This window comes from Myxine glutinosa, chromosome 4, assembly GCF_964187855.1.
Source record: "Myxine glutinosa chromosome 4, kmMyxGlut1.1, whole genome shotgun sequence".
NCBI lineage: Eukaryota > Metazoa > Chordata > Myxini > Myxiniformes > Myxinidae > Myxine > Myxine glutinosa.
Window position 1 is genome coordinate 64,061,974 of NC_136264.1, and position 23,038 is coordinate 64,085,011.

Genomic DNA, 23,038 nt, shown 5'->3' on the forward strand with positions numbered 1-23,038 from the left:
ACAAGGCCGAATCGATTCGATTTTGGTGAAGATCTGAATATGGATTCGGATACGATCATTATTTAATTTTTAAGTGACTTCACCATTGAGAGATCGGGCGAAAAGCGATATGTAATATGATATTTCAAAAAGTAATGGAAGACTTGTGACAAAACTAGGTGAATGAGTTGGTTAAGTGACAAAAACAAGGTGATTAGATTTTGGTTCAGGTCCGAATCCATATCCGGCTTATCAGTGGGATACAAAACATAACCTGTTCACCTGGCGGAGGTATGTGCTCTACCGAGTGCTGTATGTTTGTGTGTGTGCCTGTTGCTTTGTTTTGTGTGCGTGTTCATCATGTTTTCCTTTGTTGTTTAGCTTTTGAGGAAAGCATCTGACGAAGCTGGAACCCATTCTGAAATAAAATTGTAATCGAACAAAAGTTTTTGCTGCTTACATAAATATTTTTGCAAATGGTACCCCTTTCCACGATCATTCGCCAGCTATGTCCTCCCACCCCCATCAAACCCATCTGATTTTTGCATGAAAAGAGAAAGAACATTGTACAGAAATTACAAGATGAAAATTGGAGTTTAATGAAGCAGACATTTAACCCCACCTCGAGCTGACAGTTTCTTTGTGTTGATGATTTTTGCTGCAAACTCTTGTCCACTTGAAATTTTCACACATTTTCGCACAATGGAGAACGCACCCCTGTGAAAAACAAAAAAAAACCCTCATGCCTGCCCTCATAGAGACAAATAGGTAACTGTGTATCCAATCTTTTTCGATAATAAAGTACATAAACATGAGCATATACACTAAATTAATGAGTACATACACCAATGCAGACAAACTCACGTGGGCTTGTATGCATGAACTTAAACATCTACCCAGGCAGGTACATGGACCATGTGCACAAACGAGGATGTATGTACATTTGCTCATCTGCATAAACAAAGTAGAACACGTGCACACACAAACACATACACATACACACAAACACACACACACACACACACACACACACACACACACACACACACACACACACACACACACACACACACACACACACATACAGACAAACACACACACATACACACACACAAACAAACACACAAACACATGCGCACACACATACACACACAAACACATGCGCACACACATTCACACACAAACATACGCACGCTCAAACACACACACACACAAACACAAGCACACAAACATACACACACTCAACACACAGACATATGCATGTGCGTACACACACACACACACACACACACACACACACACACACACACACACACACACACACACACACACACACACACAAGACATACACATAAACATACACACAAACATACACACACACACACACACAAACACAAGCACACACACACACAAACACACACAAACACATACATGCGCATACACACACGCTCAAACACAAAAACATACACACACACACACACACACAAACAAACACCACCCCCCCCCCCACACAAACCAACAAACACATATACACACAAACACCCCCCCCCACCCCCCCTCCCCCACAAACCAACAAACACACATACACACAAACATACACCCACACGCACACACACAAACACACACACACACACACACACACACACACACACACACACACACAAACATACACACAAACAAACACACACACACACACACACACACACACACACACGTACTACCGAAGACAGGCGGAGAAGTGGGCATTGACTTATCCACATGTACATGTACATGTGCACATTACACATAATGATAAATAAATAAATGTAAACAGGCTATGGAGATTGAGGCGTGGAGAAAAGGGAGAGAATGGAAGAAAAAATAGAGAGACGAGGCTATGGGGGCAGGCAGAGGGGGGCAAGGGGGTAAACCCAAAGAGAGGGTTAGGAGACCGTAGACCGAGGGGGTTGAGACCGGGTGAGCGGAGGCAGGTGAGGAGGTGCGCGGAGCGGAATGTGACCCGTGCTGTGAGAGAACAAAATGCGCGTCGCTCGGTCCGGAGTGCATACTTTCCCAGCTCCTCGAGCAGCTGGTGCTCGTCCGAGAAACGGGTGCATGGCGCTGGAACCGCCATGGCCGTTGCCGCGAACGGAGTGCAGGTTTGGGCTGAGGGTCGTCGGGACGGGCAGAACGGTGAGCCTGCGCAGATGGACGAGGGAGCTGACGGAGTGGATGGATGGAAAAAACAAAGCAGGTGGGTGGGAGAGATGGGATTTGGGGTAAGAGTAGGGGAGGGGTGGGGGCGAGGATGAAAGAAGAGAGGGTGGGGTTTGGGAGAAGGTGTGAGGCGGGGAGTCCGCGGGATGCGGAGCTCTGCGAGGAAAGCGCGGATGGAGCCGAAATGCGGCTTCGCAAAAGGCGGGAAAGCTCCGGAGGCGGGGTGGAGGTGCGTCGGGGGGTGCAGTGGATAAATGTACATGAGGGGGTTATGGTGCTCCCAACAGACTTCCTGTTAATTTGAGCGTCTTTGTGGGTGGACCATGCGAATGGAGCGCCAATCTGACGTTCCGTTCGGACTTTGGCTTTTTTATGCCGCCAACAAACCCGATCGTAAAAGCCGAAGCTCGCTTATGTGGCGACATTTGTAATGTCGGTGTTTACATGTCGGTGCATCGGTGCAATCATTCATTCCGAATGATTCGTGTGGAAAACGCGTGCTCGGAATGACGCACTGCATTCCTCCACCTACAACCTGCCAAGTTCGGGGAAATCTGAGGGAATGGGGAATATTAACACGCCGGGGGAGGGAGGGGACGACTTACTGCGCGTTGGAAGAAGACGGCGAGAGGGAGGGGGACGAAGCGTGTTTGTACAGGCGACAAGAAGCTCGATGTTCGATGGAAGAAGAGGAAGAGCGCGACTGCACTCTTGAGGGAACAGAGAATCCTATTAGATGGGGAGGAAGAGGATTGGGGAAAGTACCGGGGAAGATGGAGGGAGATCGGGCAGAAAAATATCGCTGAATGATATATACCGGTACGGTGGTTTGTAAAAGTATTCACCCCTGACCAATAATGGCACATTTAGATGAATAACGAAATATGGAGAAAAAAAATTCCAAATGAACTTTTTTATTCATAACTGAAGAGATCAAGCGAAACACTGTTTGTTATAGTTGAAAGAGGTTACCTGTCAGTGATACCTGCAAATAACAGGTACAAATCAAAATTCCCTGCTTGCAAAAGTATTCAGCATCTTCGGTCAGTACTTGGTGGAAGCACCTTTTGCAGCAATGGCTGCTATGAGTCTTTTTGGGTCGGTCTCTACCAGCTTTTCACAGTGAGATGGTGAAATCTTTGCCCATTCTTCATGTGAAAATTTCTCTAGTTCTGCCAAGTTTAATGGGGATTGTCGATGGACTGAAACCTTCAAGTCTCTCCATAAATGTTCAATTCGGTTCAAGTCAGGACTTTGACTGGGACACCCAATAATATTTATTTTCTTCTTATTCAGCCACTCCAGCTCCACTGTGGCTGTTGCTTTGTGCTTCGGATCATTGTCCTGCTGAAATGTGAATCTCCTACACAGTTTCAGATTCATGGCTGATTCATGCAGGTTTTAAGCGATGAAGCCACTTCAATATTTCGCGATGCCCTTCTTTCCGTCCATCCATCAAAAATAAAGAACAACCTTTATAACCCACCATGTTTAATTATAATGGGTATTTCTAGAGGGTTCTAAAATATCATTCTAAAGGGTTCTAAAGGGCATTTCGAAAGGGTAAATCTAAAGGGCAATTCTAAAGGGTAATTCTAAAGGGTCATTCTAAAGGGTAATTCTAAAGGGTCATTATGATGGGTTCTAAAGGGTAATTCGAAAGGGTAATTGTAAAGAGTAATTCTAAAGGGTCATTCTAAAGGGTGATTCGAAAGGGAAATTGTAAAGAGTAATTCTAAAAGGTCATTCTAAAGGGTCATTGAAAAGGGCAATTCTCAATGGTTCAAAGGGTAATTATACAACGTAATTTTAAATGGTTCCAAATGATAATTGTAAAGGGCAATTCTTAGGGTTCGAAAGGATAATTCAAAAGGGTTCTAAAGCATAATTCTAAAGAGTAAATCTAAAGGGCAATTCTGAAAGGTAATTCTAAAGGGTTATAAAGGGTAATTCTAAAGAGTAAATCTAAAGGGTAATTCTAAAGGGTTCTAAAGGATAATTCTAAAGAGTAAATCTAAAAGGCAATTCTAAAGGGTAATTATAAAAGGTAATTTTAAATGGTTCTAAAGGATAATTGTAAAGGGTAATTCTTACGGTTCGAAAGGATAATTCTAAAGGGTTCCAAAGCATAATTCTAAAGAGTAAATCCAAAGGGCAATTCTAAAAGGTAATTCTAAAAGGTAATTCTAAAGGGTTATAAAGGCTAATTCTAAAGAGTAAATCTAAAGGGTAATTCTAAAGGGTAAATCTAAAGGGTAAATCTAAATGGTAATTGTAAAGGGCAATTCTAAAAGGTAATTCTAAAGGTTCTAAAGGATAATTCTAAAGAGTAAATCTAAAGGGCAATTCTAAAGGGCAATTTTAAAAGGTTATAAAGGGTAAATCTAAAGGGTAATTGTAAAGGGTGTTACGGATTCGTCACTTCCGTTTTTGTGGTTTTCATCCACTGAAAACATTTTTTATTCCATGTACTATTATTGTTGTCGTTTGGGGGAAATAGAGATTACTATTTTCAAAAGGTAAAAAAGTTAATGTTTTAAATGAAACCGGAACCAGACGACGACGAAGAGGAAGAGGAGGAGGAGAAGAAGGCGGAGCGAGTGAGTCGGACAAGAAGCCGAGCTGCTTCGAGGTCTGGAGCGAACGATTGGCCAACAAGGGTCACGAGTGAACTTTGGGTTTCCCGGGAAAGGGATTCTGGCGACAGAGTTGTCATCGCTGTGACAGATAAACCTGCATGACAGGTTTTGCGGTTGATTCCGGAGAGAATCATCAGAGTGCCGTTACGCCAGGAGAATGGGCCATCGGCCATTTTGACTCGCGCGCTTTGCGCATCGCTCAAGGTTTTTCACTTTGCTTCAACCATTCTCACGGCATCCAGACGTTAATTTGGTGTGTGTGTGTGTGTGTGTGTAACGTGGCTTTTGAGTGGGAAATCTGCGGTTCGCCGATTGAGAGCCGTCAAACGTCCATACCTGAAGGTGTGATTTCCCCGTCTCTTCTTGAGGACACCTTCGCCCATCTTTGGCAGTGTAACTGTCAACCCAACGGGATTCTGGTCTCGATACGACATCATACGGACAATCACTGGAGTGGATCGACTTTGGCTTGAAGCCGGAAACAACTTTGGCTTGAAGCCGGGAAAGAGACATTGGGGATGTTCTTTTCGCTCACTGGGAGCACAGTGAGTTATATATTACGAAACTGATGGTACCATCATAGGAATGATATTGTTACGGTCCGCGGATTAGATGTTATTTACCAAGCGGAGGTACCGCGGCCGAACAGTTTTTCCCCGATTCACCCGATTCACCCAGACGTTGGCCGTATCGCGCCACCGCTATTCAATATGGAAAAGACTAAGACGACGAATGCAAAGAGGAAGAAGAAGACGTACAGAAGAGTAACGGGGTTTATTATTTACACACACATAAGCAAAAAGAGCAGTCACGGTTATTTACAGGGGACTTGACAAAGCAGGTAACACAGTGCAAATTACTAGCTTATACGGACTTAATTACCTACCCAGGACAGAACAAACAAAACAAACTCACGTACGCAAATGGGGAACTTGGAGGCAGGAATGGCTGGAAGGAGAGGAAAGTCCAATGGGTCCGGAGCTGGCAGCACGATCGGCGCGTTCGGCAGCCGCCGTCCCTTTGCGGCCCTGCTCCAAACTGCCGTCCAGGCCCCAAATGGCTGTCGAGTCTTGTTGCTGCTGTAGACGCTGCTGCTGCTGCTGCTGTAGACGCTGCCGCTGGCGAGCAAGGTGACGAATAGCAGGCTGTTGCGCTTCCCTGGATGACCTCTGCTTTTGGACCTCACAACTCAGCTCTTGTCATAGCTCATCTCAGATCTCAGCTCATCTCTCCTTTTTGTAAAAGCTCATCTCACCACGCAGCTCAGCTCAGCCTTGGACCTTTTTGCAACTCTCCACGCATTCCCTCCCTCTCACTTCCCTTTGGGGAACGTCCCGCTGCGGGTTATATAGGCCCCGCCCCTCAACCTTCGCGAACCTCCTTGATCTTTCTCTCCACACCCTCTCCAAGTCCAACCCCTTGTTCGTGGTTGGTTGAGTGGGGCTTACTCACTCCTCCCCTCTCTGACGAGGTGGGGACCCGCCTTTCTTCCCCAACCCTGCCTCGTGGTCAATGGCGGCTTTGGAGGGGATGTAATTGGCAATCGAGGCTTGGCAATGACGAAAGGGGAAATGGAGGTTTTTGGGAATGGGAATGAAGGGAATCTATCTCTTTCACCTGGTGCAATGGAGTGTCATGTTAAGGGACGACAAGGCCTTACCCTAAACACATAATAAGGATATAAACTACTGAACAAGGGTTTTATTGTGTCCTTCAATGTGGTGTTTCATGGAATTAACTACCGGGACGCCCTTTTAACCTTTACACAACACTGGAGGCAGGAGGGGCCAGACTCAAGCAATAATAATAATAATTTCCAATATAATACACACAATCAAAAACATACAATCCTCATATCCACAACAATATATATTGATTGTACTTTTGATTGATATTGTTACTGTACCATTATTCTTGTGTGACCTTAATACAATACTTGTTTGTTGGTAACAATTGGTGTGGTTTCACCATTGATCCTTGGCATACAGAATAACACATCTTTCTGCCGTGACTCCTCTCGGGGCTCGGAGGTACACCGTGACCGGGGTCTGGGGAGGAGCACGTAACAAGGGTAATTCTAAAGGGTAATTGCAAAGGGTAATTGTAAAGGGTAATTCTAATGAGTAAATCCAAAGGGTAATTCCAAACGGTAATTCGAAAGGGTAATTCTAAATGGTTATAAAGGGCAATTCTAAATGATTCTAAAGGGCAATTCTAAATGGTTCTAAAGGGCAATTCTAAATGGTTCTAAAGGGCAATTCTAAATGGTTCTAAAGGGTAATTGTAAAGGGTAATTCTAAAGGGCAATTCTGAATGGTTCGAAAGGGTAATTCCAAACGGTATTTCTAAAGGGCAATTCTAAATGGTTCTAAAGGGTAATTCTGAAGGGCAATTCTAAATGGTTCTAAAGGGTAATTGTAAAGGGTAATTCCAAACGGTAATTCTAAATGGTTCTAAAGGGTAATTGTAAAGGGTAATTCTAATGAGTAAATCTAAAGGGTAATTCCAAACAGTAATTCTAAATGGTTCTAAAGGGTAATTGTAAAGGGTAATTCTCATGGGTAATTATACGGGGTAATTATACAAGGTTATTCAAAATGGTTGGAAAGGGTAATTATGAAAGGTAATTCTAAATGGTTCGAAAGGGTCATTATAAAATGTAATTCGAAATGGTTCTAAAATCTAAAGGATCATTGTAAAGGGTTCTAAAGGATAATTCTAAAAGGTTCTAAAGGGTACTTCTAAAGGGTAATTCTGAAGGGTTATAAAGGGTAATTCTAAACGGTAATTATAAAGGGTAATTCTCAATGGTTCAAAGGGTAATTATATAAAGTAATGTTAAATGGTTCCAAAGGATAATTGTAAAGGGTAATTCTCAGGGTAATTCTAAAGGGTAATTATAAAGGGTAATTATAAAGGGTAATTATAAAGGGTAATTATAAAAGCTAATTATAAATGGTTCTAAAGGATAATTGCAAAGGGTAATTCTCAGGGTTCTAAAGGGTAATTATAATGGATAATTATAAAGGGTAATTCTAATGGATAATTATAAAGGGTAATTATAAAAGGTAATTCTAAATGGTTCTGAAGGGTAATTACAAAAGGTCATTCTAAATGGTTCTAAAGGATAATTGTGAAGGGTAATTCTCAGGGTTCTAAAGATAATACCAAAGGGTTCTAACGGGTAATTATAAAGAGTAAATTTAAAGGGTTCTAAAGGGTAATTCTAAAGGGTTCTAAAGGATAATACCAAAGGGTTCTAAAGGGTAATTCTAAAGAGTAAATCGAAAGGGTTCTAAAGGGTAATTCTAAAGAGTAAGTCTAAAGGGTAATTCTAAATGGTTCTAAAGGGTAATTATTAAAGGTAATTCTAAAGAGTAAATCTAAAGGGTTCGAAAGGGTAATTCTAAAGGGTAATTATAAAGAGTAAGTCTAAAGGGTAATTCTAAATGGTTCTAAAGGGTAATTATTAAAGGTAATTCTAAATGGTTCTGAAGACCCGGTGTGTACCCCGGTTTAGAATAGGTACCGTATCCCTGCGTGTCGAAAGATGTTGGCGTCAGGAAGGGCATCCGGCCATAAAACATTGCCTCAAAAAGGGAACCATGACAATTACAATTACATATGGGCAGGGTACAGACCGAAGTACCCCGTGGGGGTCTTCACCCCGTCTCGTCAAAAATCAAGGTGGGTGGAAATCACTCCATTTATGATGATGAAACGTCTGATGCCCCACGTGGAGATCAGTTTCTGAGGTTTGGGACATGGAATGTAGGGACAATGACAGGGAGATCAGGAGAAGTGGTGGAAGCATTGGTCAAAAGAAGAGTGGACATATGTTGTGTGCAGGAGACGAGATGGAAGGGAAGTGGTGTGAGAATGGTGACGGGTAGGCAGGGATAGAAATATAAGTTTGTGTGGCAAGGGTGCCCGGAAGGCGTGCATGGTGTTGGTGTCCTGTTTTCTGAGGAGTTTGTAGACAGTATGGTGAGTGTGACTAGAATGAGTGAAAGGTTGATGATAGTGAAAATGATGATTGGAAAGCTCTTGGTGAACATCATCTCGGGATATGCTCCGCAGGTCGGTCGGAGCGATGGAGAGAAGGACAAGTTCTGGTGTGCAATAGAGAAGCTGATGGAAAACGTGAAAGATGAGGAAGTTGTGGTAGGAGAAGACCTAAATGGACATGTGGGAAGGAGTATAGACGGTTTTGAGGGAGTTCATGGGGGTTACGGATATAGTGTGAGGAATGGAGAAGGTGAAAGGATTTTGGAGTTTGCTGATGGAGCTGATTTGTTGATTTGTAATACTCAGTTTCAGAAAGAGGATAATAAGCTTGTTACATACACGTCAGGTGGGTCGACGACAACCGTTGACTACCTGATGGTGCATATGCGAGATAGGGGGCACCTCCGGGACACAAAGGCGATCCCGGGGGAGGAGGCTGTTTCACAGCACCACTTGGTTGTCTGCGACATAAGGGTGAAAGGTGCGAGGAGAGCTCGGCGGGTGAAGTCCCAACCGAGAATGAAGGTGTGGAGGTTGAAAGAGGTGACAGTGAGGGAGGCATTAAAAGAGAGGCTGAGTATGGTGGAGGATGATGTGGTTGAGCTTGAAAGTGGTTGGATGTCAATGAAAGATAGTCTGTTGGGAGCCGTTGGTGAGGTATGCGGATGGACAAAAGGACCACCGAAGCACTCGGAAACATGGTGGTGGGTTGATGAAGTTGGAAAGAGGATTGATGAGAAGAGGAAGAAGTTCAAGGAGTGGCAGAAGGCGAAGGTTATGGGGGCAGAAGAGGCAGAGCATGAAAGTTATAAGGCAGCCAAGAAGGCTGCAAAGAAAGAGGTAGCAAAGGCGCAGGAGGCATGTAGGAAAATGTTCGGAGAATGCGTGGATTCGGAAGAACGTCGGAGAGTGGTATTTAGGATTGCAAAGCAGATAGCGAAAAAGAGGTGCGATGTGATGGGGGTGAGTTGCTTGAAGGATGAAGTGGGACAAATCGTTGTGGACCCAGATGAAATTAAAGGAAGATGGAAGTGATATATGGAAATGCTGTTGAATGCAGAGAATGAATGGGATGGCAACATCGAGAGTAACCCAGTTTTAGGACTAGCAGAGAAGATAACTGAGAAGGAAGTTGAGGAAGCGATAAAAGCAATGAAGAGTAGAAAAGCGGGAGGGCCGACGGGAGTTGTGGGAGATATATTGAAGTCATACGCCTGATGCCAACTCTTTTATTCATATCTTTTGACATGCAGGGATATGGTGTACCTATTCTAAACCGGGGTATACACCGGGTCTTCAGAACCATTGAGAATTACCTTTAATAATTACCCTTTAGAATCATTTAGAATTACCCTTTAGAACCATTTAGAATTACCCTTTAGACTTACTCTTTAGAATTACCCCTCCCTGATGGAGATCTCGCGAGATCTTTGTCGGCGAGTCACGTTTTTCGAAGCTGTCCACGCTCTCACGCATTCGAAGTTAAGTAATTGTTCACAATTGTGTTTTTGTCGAAACTGTATTTATCTTTCGGTGTGTACCTATAGTGTGTCTTTAGGAAGATTCTCTGTGTTCATTTTTCATACCTGTACAGAAAATCGTCGGTTAATTCGTGTCGCGTCTTTTGAGGCCTTGTAGACTACCGTCTCCTACCTTGAGGCTTTGTTTTTCTCTCAGCAGTCCGTCGATTGTGCCTCAATTACTTCCGTTCACTGTTTTTCCCAGTCATTTCACCCCATACGTCCTTGTTTAACATCTCAACTCAAAAAAAATAAAAAAAATAATTCCTTCTTTGTTCTTATTCGTTGTTCTTATTCGTTTATTCGTTGTTCTTATTCGTTCGTTCGTTCTTCGATCACGTGTTTCACCTCCATTTCCCCAGATAGTTTTCACTGTTAAATTTAAAAATGTTTAAACTTTCCCCTGTATTCTGTCGTATATTATAACACCTTTTTCTTCTTCTTCTTTAAAAGGGTGTTTTCGAATTGCTCACCAAATCTATTCATTCCAAAAAAAAATTCCATCTCTTACAGTTCCTCTTTCCTACATTCCCTAAACTCACCTGCACTCCATCCCCCCTCCAGCGTCCTCAAACGTATTTTTGACTCGAAGGTCACAAGAAACTCATTTTGCAATAAATGTTCGTTTCCCATGAATCGTACACTTTCTAAAATCCAATCTCACCCCTCCCCTCCTAATCTTCCCCATCACCCCTCCCCTCCAAATCTCCCCCCTTGCCTCTCCCCTCCAAATCTTCCCCATCACCCATCTCTTTCAAATCTTCACCCTTGCCTCTCCCCTCCAAATCTTCCCCATCACCCATCCCTTTCAAATCTTCCCCCTTGCCCCTCCCCTCCAAATCCTCCCCATCACCCATCCCTTTCAAATCTACCCCATTGCCCCTTCCCTCCTAAACTCCCCCCACACCCCTCTCCTCCTAGACTCCCCCTCGCCGCTCCCCTCCTAGACTCCCCCCTCACCCCTCCCCTCCAAATCTCCCCCATCTCCCATCCCTTTCAAATCCCCCCCTTGTCCCTTCCCTCCAAAACTCCCTCCTCGCCCCTTCGCTTCAAATCTCCCCACCCTCATTTCTTCTCCATTTCCCCCCTCTCACCCCTCCTCCTCAAAGCGTCCTCCCCGCTTCTTCCCCCTTCCAACTCTCACCTCCATCTCCCCCATCCTTCTGCCTCACTCTTCCCCCTCCTCAAATAACACCTCACTGTGCCTCACCCAATCACCATCAAACCTTTTGTCCGCCCCATCCTTCCCTTTCTCCGAGCTATTCTAAAATCTCTGACACACCTTCAACAGCTCTCCCTACCTCTTCCTCCTCTTCCACATCTTACCCTACCCCTCCCCCCCTGTTCTGTATCCGATGCTCCCCCTGCCTCATCATTAACGGTATGGACCTCAAACATCCGGGGCCTTCGCTCAAAATTGACTGATCTCTCCATACAGGTTGCTTCTGACAAACCAGACGTGATCTGCTTCACAGATACTTTCCTCCTTCATGATGTCTCTGATTCCTTAGTATCTCTCCCGGGTTACTCCCTCCTCCAGTATGATAGACCTGAGCCTCGTCCTGGAGGTGGTTGCTATCTTTATCAAAAAACTCTCTTCCTCACTCGCCCTGCACTGCCCTCTCTCCATCTCACCCCCAGGAATACCTCTGGCTACGGCTTCCCCTTCGCTCCCACCTTTTGTTCATATGTGTGTTGTACCGTGCACCAAACAGTGATGACTCCATCTACATCTCGCTGTCTGATAATATGGACCAACTTCTATCTACTCATCCCAACTCTCTCTTCCTCATATGTGGTGATTTCAACTGTCACCATGCCAGTTGGCTGGGTGTGGGTACCACTCTCACCAGCCATGGCTCCTCAGCAAAGGACTTCTGCGACTCACTGGGACTGACACAATCTGTCAATTTCCCGACCCGGATCTCAGTCAACGGAGCATCTTCTCTTCTGGACTTGGTTATGACTAACTTCCCTGAAAATGTCTGCTGCTCTTCTTCTGCTCCAATCGGCTCATCTGATCATGTGCTTGTTAAAGTGGACATCTCTCTGACCATTCTCAGAGAGCCTACTCAGCGTCGACGAGTCTGGCATTTCACTCAGGCAAACTGGCACGGTCTTCAAGCAGCCATCATTCATCTGGACTGGTCTCCCATCTCGACCGCCTCTGTCATCAACTCATCCTGGGAATTCTTCCAAAGTAAATTCCTCTCTCTCATGCACAGATTTATCCCATCTCGTCTTCACTTGTCATACCCTTCCTCCCATCCACGGTACACGGAATCTTGTGGTGACGCTGTTGCCCAGAAACAACTTGCCTTCGTCTCCTGGAAAGCAAATCCAACGGAAGGAAATCTCATTTCCTTTCACAAAGCCCGAAACAAGTGTGTGTCCACCCTCAGGAGAGCCAGGAAACAATGTCTTTCCGTTCTCAAGACTGAACTCTGTTATCTGTCTCCCTCTTCCAAATCCTGGTGGCATCTGGTCAAATCTGTTTCTGGTGTTTTTCCCCCTCCATCCCCTCCCTTACCTCAAACGGCTACACAGCTGACACCGCACGTGAAAAAGCTGAATGCCTCAACTCTGTGTTTGCCTCTAAATATTGTGTCCCAAACCCATCCCTCTCTGTATGCACCGTACCCAGTCATACCCAGCTGCTCCTGGACTCTGTGTCCTTTCCTCCTGACAAGGTGGAAAAGTTTCTGTCAACCCTCGACTCTGATTCTGCAACTGGACCTGACGGCATCAGCCCACTTGTCCTAAAATCCTGTTCTTCCGCTCTTTCACTCCCTCTCTCTGTTCTCTTCACCCTCTCTTTTGCTCAAGGTCATCTGCCATCTGCTTGGAAATCAGCCAACATCACCGCTTTACACAAAATAGGTGCAAAAACAGATCCTTGCAACTACAGACCAATCAGCCTTCTCCCAATTATCAGCAAAGTAATGGAATCCATCAATGCTTCGGATATGAAATCTTTCCTCTTCTCCAATGGCTTGATCTCTGATCATCAATTTGGTTTCAGACCAAGTCACTCTCTGGACATGCTGCTTCTGCTGTCTCAACAATGGATGGAGGTCCTCAATGCCAAACAGGAAATTAGAGCTGTCTCCCTCGACATATCACATGCCTTCGATATGGTCTGGCACCACGCTCTGCTCACCAAACTCTGCTCTTTTGGTATCCATGGAAATCTCCACGCATGGCTGGCGGACTTCCTCTCTAGTCGCAGTCAACGTGTGGCCCTGAATGGGTTTCTCTCATCTCCTCTTCCTGTTCAGGCTGGAGTTCCCCAAGGCAGTGTTCTGGGCCCTGTGCTTTTTCTGGTCTTCATCAATGATCTATCTGACTCTCTTGAAAATCCTCTCTATCTCTTTTCTGATGACTCCAGACTCTGCTGCTCCATTCCTCATCCCTCAGATCGGCAGTCTGCACCCTCCTCCCTCTCTGCAGACCTGGACAAAATCACAGACTTGGCAAACAAGTGGAACATGTCTTTCAATCCTGACAAATCTCACACTCTCACGTTGTCTCTCCGAAAAGACCGACTGGGCAACCCTCCCATCCACTTTCTGAATAATCCTCTCCAAGAAGTTCTGTCACTCAAGCTTTTGGGTCTCACTATCTGCCATGATCTTTCCTAGGAAAACCACATTTCCAAGCTGGCCTCCAAAGCCAGTCGCCGACTGGGCATCCGCCGTCGTGCAAAGTCCTTCCTTGGTTTACCTGAGCTCCTCACCACATACAAGGCTTTCATCCGCAGCTCAATGGAGTACTGCTCTCCCCTCTGGGCTGGTGCTCCTGCCTCACACCTAGCACGTCTTCACGCTGTTGAAACCAAAGCGTTCAGAATCATTGGAATCTCCCGCTACGAAGCTATCTCCGAGGGCCTTTCACTTACTCACCGCAGGCAGGTTGGTGGTCTTTCCGTCTTCTACCGACTCCTCTCCGGCCTTGCTCCCCCAGCTCTCTCTGGGCTCTGTCCCCCAAATATTCCTACAGGTCACACAAGTTCTGCCTGCAACCCTCTTATGGTTAAACTGCCAAAATCAAGACTCTCTGCTCACCTTCACTCCTTCATTCCTCTTTTCTCCTGCCTCTAGAACAAACTCCCTCACTCTCGTCAATCCCACTCCTCCCTCCCGGTCTTTAAAACAGTTGTTGACCACCATCTCTTATCTTCCGCCATCCAAAACCTTGATCTTTTCTACCCCCGCTAATTTCACCCCAAATCCACTTTTTTGAAATAACAACTTCTTTCCTGGAAGTCCTTAGTGTCCTTGTGTTTTATACTTCTCCCATCCCCCTCCCCCTTCCCACGCCTCATCACCCCAAGCCCTCTCCCTCCCACACATCTCCCAATGTCCCTGCTCTCAAATGTTGTGTTTGTGTGCTTCCCCTTCTCTCCCCATCTTGTCTACCGCTCCCTCTTTTTATATATTTTGTTTGTCTGTTTGATTATTTTTTTTGTTATAAATGTTAGCTCTTTCACGAGCCTCGATTCTGTATCAAACAAAAAAACAAAAAAAAGCAGCGGGAAGTTGGGGTGTGAATAGAATGACAGAGATCTGTAATGTGGTCGTGAAAGAAGGCCACATTCCAGTGGCTTGAGAACTGAGTACCCTCGTCCTTCTATACAAGGGGAAAGGTGACCCTCTGGACTGTGGCTCGTATCGAGCGATAAAGTTATTAGAGCATGGAATTAAGGTATTGGAAAAGGTGATGGAGCAGAGGATAAGGAAGAAAGTGAAGATCGACGAAATGCAGTTTGGATTTATGCCAGGAAGAGGAATGACAGACGCGCGTTTTATTGTAAGGCAGTTGCAGGAGAAGTACATGGAGAAGAGGAAGAAGTTGTTTCTTGGGTTTGTTGATCTGGAGAAAGCATTCGATAGGGTTCCACGTGAAGTATTGACATGGGCACTGAGGAAGTTAGGAGTGGAGGAATGGTTTATCCGAGTAGTGATGACAATGTACGAGAGAGTGCGCACAGTTGTAAGGACTAAAGGACGGGAACAGTGGTGAGTTTTAAGTGAAGGTGGCAGTGCATCAGGGGTCGATACTAAGTCCATTACTATTTGTATCTGTGATGGAGGTGCTGGCTCGGAATGTAAAGGAGTGTTTACCGTGGGAGTTGTATGCAGATGATCTGGTGTTTATTGCGGAGAGTATGGATGGACTGAAGGAGAAGATGAACAAGTGCAAGGAATGTACGGAGACAAAAGGTCTGAAGGTGAATATCGGAAAGACGAAGGTGATGGCAAGTGGTAAAGCATGTGGTGAGGTGGAAAGAACTGGGAAGTGGCTGTGTGCTGTGTGCAGGAAGGGTGTCGGAGTGAATTCATTCAATGTATAATGTGCGCTGAGTGGGTTCATCAAAAATGTAGTGGTCTGAGAGGGTCATTAACCAGTGTGGCAGCTACATTCAAGTGTAAGGCGTGCACAGTGGGAGCTGCAGATGGAGAAAATGTTGAGTTGGATCTTGGAAACGGGAAGCTGGAAGGTGTGAAAACATTTTGCTACCTCAGAGACATGCTGAATGGAGAAGGTGGATCAGACTCGGCAACGGTTGCTGGAGTGAGATGTGCATGGAAGAAGTTTTGGGAACTGAGTGGCGTGCTGACGAGGAGGGGAGTGTCGTTGAAGCTGAAGGGAAAGGTGTATGCTGCATGTGTGAGAAGTGTTATGATTTATGGGAGCGAGACATGGGTAATGAATGTAGAGCAGCAACGAAGGCTGGAAAGGGTGGAAATGCGAATGGTTTGGTGGATGTGTGGAGTATGAAGAAGGATGAAAGTGACTGGTTGAGAAGAGTGATGGAAATGAATGTCGAAGTAAGTAAAGGACGGGGAAGACCGAGAAAGTCTTGGCTAAATGTGATGGAAGAAGAAATGCGGGCACGGGGTTAACAAGGGAAGATGTCGAAAATAGGGCAAAATGTAGAAGATTGTCATGGGGCCCGCAAGGCTAACCCCCGCTTTAGCAGAGAAAATGGCCTTAAAATGCCTGTTGTGTGTTGTTGTAAATGGTTCTGAAGGATAATTGTAAAGGGTAATTCTCAGGGTACTAAAGGATAATTCTACAGGGTTCTAAACGATAATTCCAAAGAGTAAATCTTATGGGTAATTCATTTCATTCAATTCTGAAGGGTAATTCTAAAGGGTAATTCCAAAGGGTTTCAAGGGTAATTCTAAAGAGTAAATCTAAAGGGTAATTCTAAAGGGCAATTCCAAATGGTTCTAAAGGGTAATTGTAAAGGGCAAATATAAATGGTTCTAACAGGTAATTGTTAAGGATAATTCTAAAGGGTAATTATAAATGGTTCTATGGGGTAATTGTAAAGGGTAATTCTAAAGGTTTTTTATTTATTTATTTTTTATACATAATCGAGTCTCGTGAAAGAGCTAACATTTATCACACAAACAAATCAAACAGACAAAGAACCAAAGTATCTAAAAAGGGGAGCGGTAGCCAAGATGGGGAGAGAAGGGGAAGCACATAAACACATCATTTGTGAGGGACATGGGGAATGTGTGGGAGGGTGAGGGCTTGGGGGAGGCGGCGTGGGAAGGGGTGGGGGGAGGTGGGAGAAGTATAATGATTATAGGTGATTATAAAGGGTGATTATAAAGCGTTATAAAGGGTAATTCTAAAGAGTAAATATAAAGCGTAATTCTAAAGGGCAATTCTAAATGGTTCTGTATGGTAATGGTAAAAGGTAATTGTAAAGGGTAATTCTAAAGGGCAATATGAAAGGGTAATTCTGAAGGGTAATTCTAAAGGGCAATTCTAAATGGTTCTAAAGGGTAATTGTAAAAGGTAATTGTAAAGGGTAATTCTAAAGGGCAATACGAAAGGGTAATTCTGAAGGGTAATTCTAAAGGGCAATTCTAAATGGTTCTAAAGTGTAATTCTAAATGGTTCTCAAGGATAATTCTAAAGGGTAATTCCAAAGAGTACGTCTGAAGGGTAATTGTAAAAGGTAATTCTAAATGTTTTGAAAGGGTAATTCTGAAGGGTAATTCTAAACGGTTCTGAAGAATAATTGTAAAAGCTCATTTTCAGGGTTATAAAGGATAATTCTAAAGGGTTTCACTTGTTTCAAGGCATTGCCTATTTCATATTAAAAATGCCAAACTGAACCGCGTCTTTCGGACATGGTTGCAATTACTTATGCAGTATATATACACAAGGTCCAAGGCTCGTAATGGAGCTGAGACACACACACACACACACACACACACACACAGAGAATACTGATGAGACAAACACAGTCACTGAGCTTGGGGGAAGTACCGTCACTGCTGTCACATCCCGAGATGCTCTGGTAAAACCAGCGATGTCATAACATTGGAGCCGCTTTTCTTACCACACTCAGTGGGACATTTCCTCAGGAGGAATTTCCTCCTCTATGGATGCCAACCGATGGGAATTTCATCGAGGATTCTCCTGTACTTTGCACCGTCCATTGTCCTTTCTATCCTGAAAAGCTTGCCAGTTCCTGCTGATGAAAAGCAGCCCCATAATATGATGCTGCCACAGCGTGCTTGACAGTAGGGATTGAGTTGACTGGGTGATGTGCAGTGTTAGGCCTGCACATGTCTTAACACTTTGAAATTTGATTTTTAAAAAATTCAAATATTCTTTAGTCTGACCACAAAACTTTTTCCTACTTGCCTGCATTGTCATAACTAGCAACGGTACCCGCCCTATGGACGGGGCTTCAATTGGGAGGCCCAAATGAAAAGGCTAAATATCAGAAATTGAAGGCTTTTTTTATTTTAAACGATTTATATAAACATCCGTTAAATCATATCACACGCAAATCATCAACATCTAAACAGTATCTTACTATAATTCACCAAATGTCCCACAGTGATCGATACACTAGGATCGTGATGATCGTGGTCATGAATCGTGATCGATAATCGTGTTCACAATCGCTATGTCGTATGTACTCCCGATACGTGTTTCCTTCAGTTGAAATGGGTTAGAATTCTCTCGAACAGAAATTCAACCCGTGTCCTGATCGTGGCAGGTGCAGCTGTGCAGCGATCGGTGCAGCCGTTTGTGCGCGCACCCAGAAAACCACATCGTCACAATGAGAACAATGAACATTATGCGAACGCGAATGTTATGCAGGAGTCCAAACCTGAGAATGCTGGAGACCAAAGCTGAAATTGGGAAAACTAAATAGCCTATTTTACTCCTGGGGATCCCAGGATTACCCACCGAAAATATTGTTACAGACGCGGCTTTAGATGTTATATTGACCGAGCGGTGGTGTATTTAACCGCGTCCGAACAGTTACTCCCCGATTAGAACCCGATTCCACCCGACGTTGACCAGATCGCCCCACAGATATTCAATCGGGAAACCTCTAAAGCGACCGAAAGAGAATGAAAAAGAAGAAGAAGAAGAATACAGAGGAAGAACAGATTTATTATACACACACAGCAATGGATGGAAGAAGCAGTAACACAGCGAATCGTTAACTTACACTATTCATTTTTTACTTAACCCCAAGACAACGAGCAGGACAGGACGTTCACACTTACACAGGGGATAATGCAGGCAGGTAGGGCTTGAGGTGGATTGCTTGAGAGGGAGGCAAAGTCGGGAGGCAGCAGCTCGCAATTCCTCGCGGTTTTGGCGGGAAAACCCTCCGTCGTGTATCCGCTGCGGTAGACGTCACGCGCTGGTTCGGCACACCTGCTCCTCTTCTTGTGGTGGAGCCGTCTCCCTCCTTTCAGCGCATCTCTCCAAAGCTGGTTTCCTTGCTGAGTACCTCTCCTCTTTGGCTTGGAGCATTTCGCATCTCACCGCTCCTCTTGGTGCAGCCTCTTTGCTCATCTCCCAGGTCATCTCGTAAAGCAGTCCCTTACAGTCGCTTTTATCACCTCGGGCGAAATCAAGCCGCCGGCTCCGAGGGCACGCCTACCGGGTCGCTCACCGCGGTGCTGATTGGCTGTTAGGGCTGGTTCACTCCTTCCCTCTTATGACGAGGTGGAGACACGCCTTTCTTCTCCGACTCAAAGCACATGGGCAATGGTGGCCTGCGGGATTGAAAACAACTCCCCTTTTGAAAGGAACTTTGGAGAGCGGAGATGTTTGGGGAAATTGGAAGGGCCTACGCTTATTTTGTTTGATACAATGCAAAGTCAATCTAGTGGGAAACACATATTTAGCCTACATGGAATAAGGAAATACACTATTTAAAAGATATATCGTGACCTGCGTGTAAGTTTCATGGAATTAACTAGGAGGCCGGCTGCGACCATTATTTACATTACGAGGATGTTACCATACTTTTGTAACGTTCACATTGTAACGTTTCCACATTCGTTACACTTCCTCCAAAATTGTTACACTTCTCAAAAACCGTTACACTTCTCAAATTCGTTACACACTTCTCAAAATCGTTACACTGCACCCTCCTTTCTTCAGGCCTGGGCTCGGGCCTACTAAACTTTAACTTAGTGTGACACGTAGGTGTAATTCCCTCTACAATTAAACTGACCCTGAGTGTGACAATTTTAAAACACAAATAAGTATGTCCCCCTATTGCATTGCACCCTGTCTAACAGACTCAAGCCCACAGCTAACCGAATTACGGAATTATTCTCAAACTATACATTTACGGTGGGGAGCATTATTTACAATGACGTGATTTCTTATTTACAACGCAACCCAGGACCTGTGTTTTTTTTTTCTTTTTAGGGAACAAGAAAAAAAAGAAATTCCTGTTGGGAGGGAGGAGACAGCACACATTGCATCGATGCACCAGTACCAATACCACCAAAGCACCCAAAAGCACCAAAAGCACCACAAGCACCACAAAGCACCAAAAGCACCACTCGGTGCGCAGTCACCATGGTTCTTAATAAACACAACAAAACAACTGGTGGTGGTCTTCTCTTTCTCTGCTGGGCCGATGTTCTTCCCGACGTCTTCTGGCTTCATGCGGCCTATTTGGACATAATAAAAAGCACAACTTGTGTTCGTTTTTATTTAGGGCCTCAGGGGCCAACTAAGGGTGGTCCACCTGTTTGGCATAGGTGCCACCTTACCGAGGTCCGCAAGCAAGATTCCCTGGCCACTATGGCCGGTCTCCAACAGAGGTGCCCTGCCCCAGAACCTGGGGTCCATCAAGTGGTACTTGGCCGCAGAACAGCGGTCCATACAGTGGTACATCAACGCAATGCATGCTGGTTCTGGGAATCTCGGGCGCACAATGGCCACCTCACGCACGCTCCCCTCGGCACCCAATGGCGCACAGGTCATGTGGGAGACAAAAGAAAGACAATTGAGTGAGGGGTAAGGTCACAAGGGTACACGTCAATAAGGCAATGCAAGGCGAAATGCGTACGGAGGGCGAAGTGAGAAAGCTCGTCCCTACCGTACGTCACCCCCCTGTCACCTACCCCATATGTACAAAAATCTACACATTTACAAATTCGTCACTACTGTCACATCTTCCCCATATTTCCCCTATACCAAATTCGTCACCACAATCCCTCTACCTCAAAATTTGCCATCACCAATTCATCATCAATCCTCATAAGGAGGGAGAGATGGAATTACGCACAATGTCACACCCACGTCATGATGCGTCTCACAATCCAAACATTTGCATCATAAAAAAAATATTCAAAACATGGCATGGTGTGGAGTACCTGTCACCTCAGGAGAGTGGATGCAGATGGTGCGAGGAGATCCTTCATCCTAACTATTTTCTAAATAACTTTAACACACTTTACACTACCCGGGGTCTTTCCCTGCCAATCCATTGGCCAACTTACACTATGGGTTCTAATAACCAATTCCCATTGACCAAACTGTGGTGCTTCTCCATTTGGGGTCTCACTCCCCCGATTCATCTCCCGGTGCCCTCGCACAATTTCTGGGCTGCGACGTCTAGCTCTCCCAACAGGTCTACCCACCTGCACACCTCCACCACTGTAGTTGCCACCCGAGCTTACCTAGCTCCTCACCCTAATCTATCTAACTGGGGCAGGCCCCTCCTGGCTCTGTCACCCCACTCGGTGCCCTCTGGCACTGGGCTACCCGGGTCCGTCCTCCGGATCCTCGGGCCCCATCCCCAACAACTACTACCGGCTCCCAGAGCCCACCTGCGGCCTCACCTGGCCGACATCCTCACAGTGGTGGAGCGCCCAACCAACTACACACACTAACAGGCTACACGCCCAGCCATTTCCACGACACTAATGCACCCATCCAAATACCATTCTGTCACCCGCACCACAGATGCCAATATCCAACCACAATTTACCTGTACCCTCTACCTAACACTTACACTACCCGCCCCGGGTATCCGTGATGGGGGTGCACTCTTCCCCCATTCACACCTTCGCACCATCCACTCCACTCCACAATTTCCACCATTCTCACTCCACGACCATCCATTCCAATACTCCAGATATTCCACACTACCATTTATTCCACACAGCCACATACACCTGTTGTTGCACACCTGTGCCCTCACACCTGGTGCCACCTGCACCCTCCTTTCTTCCTGGACCATTTGGTCAACACAACACGCAATCACTATCACTCACTCATACACTGCTCCATCCACCTGTTCAGTTGCACACCTGTGCAATCACACCTGTTCAATTCTCACCTGTTCAATCTTCACACACACGGCATCATCTCAGCTAACTACTCCCCTCTGAAACTTGCGCTTCCCAGTCGTCCCTTTAAACGATTGCGCTCCCACGTCATTATAATCCACACTAATCTACCTGCGTCCCCACTACAGGTATCAGTCACTAACTAATCTTAACGTTACCTACTGTCATCTTCGCTAGATCCCTATCAATATCCTAACCCACCCGGGCTAGTTTTCACTGCCATACACCCCATAATCTAGTGCTCCTTTGCCCCACCGTCTGTGAGGGATGGTGGATTTGCCATCCCTCCACATCGGGGGTCTCTCACTATCAATTTTGTTCGTCCAGATTCCAACCAATTCAAAAATTTTCCATTTACTGCCAATTCTACTCACTTTTCTAAATTTCGTTTTAAATCACTATCACTATCACCATCACCCGTCTACTTATTACATCCTCTCGGTGCGCCAATTCACGTCTACAGCTCGGCTTCGTACAGCCGAGCCATGAACGCGGCTTCTTTTGTGCCGGCGGCTGGATGTGTCCCGCATTCGGGGCAGGGGCGGGGGCTTACCCGGGCCGAGATCCCACGCACCACCTCGGCGTGGAGCCATCCAATGTCCCGATCTCGACCTGCCGGCACGTCTCAATAGAAAGTGGTCGCCATGACGACCCGTCCTATCGGGCTGCCCGCTCCACCTAGTGGAGCCCGGACGCGGCCGTTCCACGCGAGGCCCAGCGTGGATCGCGCACGGCGGTCCTTTCGAACCCGCCATGGCTCGGATCCCCGCTGGTTCTCGCGGCACGCGAAGCCCGGCATGCACCGAGGGCCCGATTCGGCTATAAGTCGCTCTAACCGCTAAACCGGTTACCGTTGATGCTTCACCTGGACGCTTACATGCATACGCGACCCCTTTCTTGCTCATACATGCAGCCGTTCCAATGCTCCTCGTACCTTTCCTTACACACCTCGGTACACTCATTCCGCTCGCCGACTTGGTCACACACCTGACCACCGAACACCTTGGCACACATTCGTCGCTCGCACACCTCACCAACACACCTC

At 45.7% G+C, this 23,038-nt stretch overlaps 1 protein-coding gene across 6 annotated transcripts in view; it reads right to left on the reverse strand.

Moving 5' to 3' along the window:
- LOC137424701 (calcium/calmodulin-dependent protein kinase type II subunit alpha) overlaps positions 1 to 2,481 on the reverse strand; it is a 314,922-nt gene extending 312,441 nt beyond the window's left edge. For 3 of the 6 annotated variants that reach the window (XM_068112436.2, XM_068112438.2, XM_068112437.2), the window contains exons 1-2: positions 2,028 to 2,230; positions 602 to 696 (exon numbers count right to left, since the gene is read on the reverse strand). In XM_068112436.2, the coding sequence (XP_067968537.1) occupies positions 602 to 696; positions 2,028 to 2,092 (160 nt within the window). In that variant the 5' untranslated portion in view covers positions 2,093 to 2,230. Of the gene's footprint in view, positions 1 to 601; positions 697 to 2,027 lie in introns of all 6 variants that reach the window. The other 3 variants (XM_078775810.1, XM_068112435.2, XM_078775808.1) reach the window with 3 other exon arrangements.
- Between the last annotated feature and the right edge of the window lie 20,557 nt (positions 2,482 to 23,038).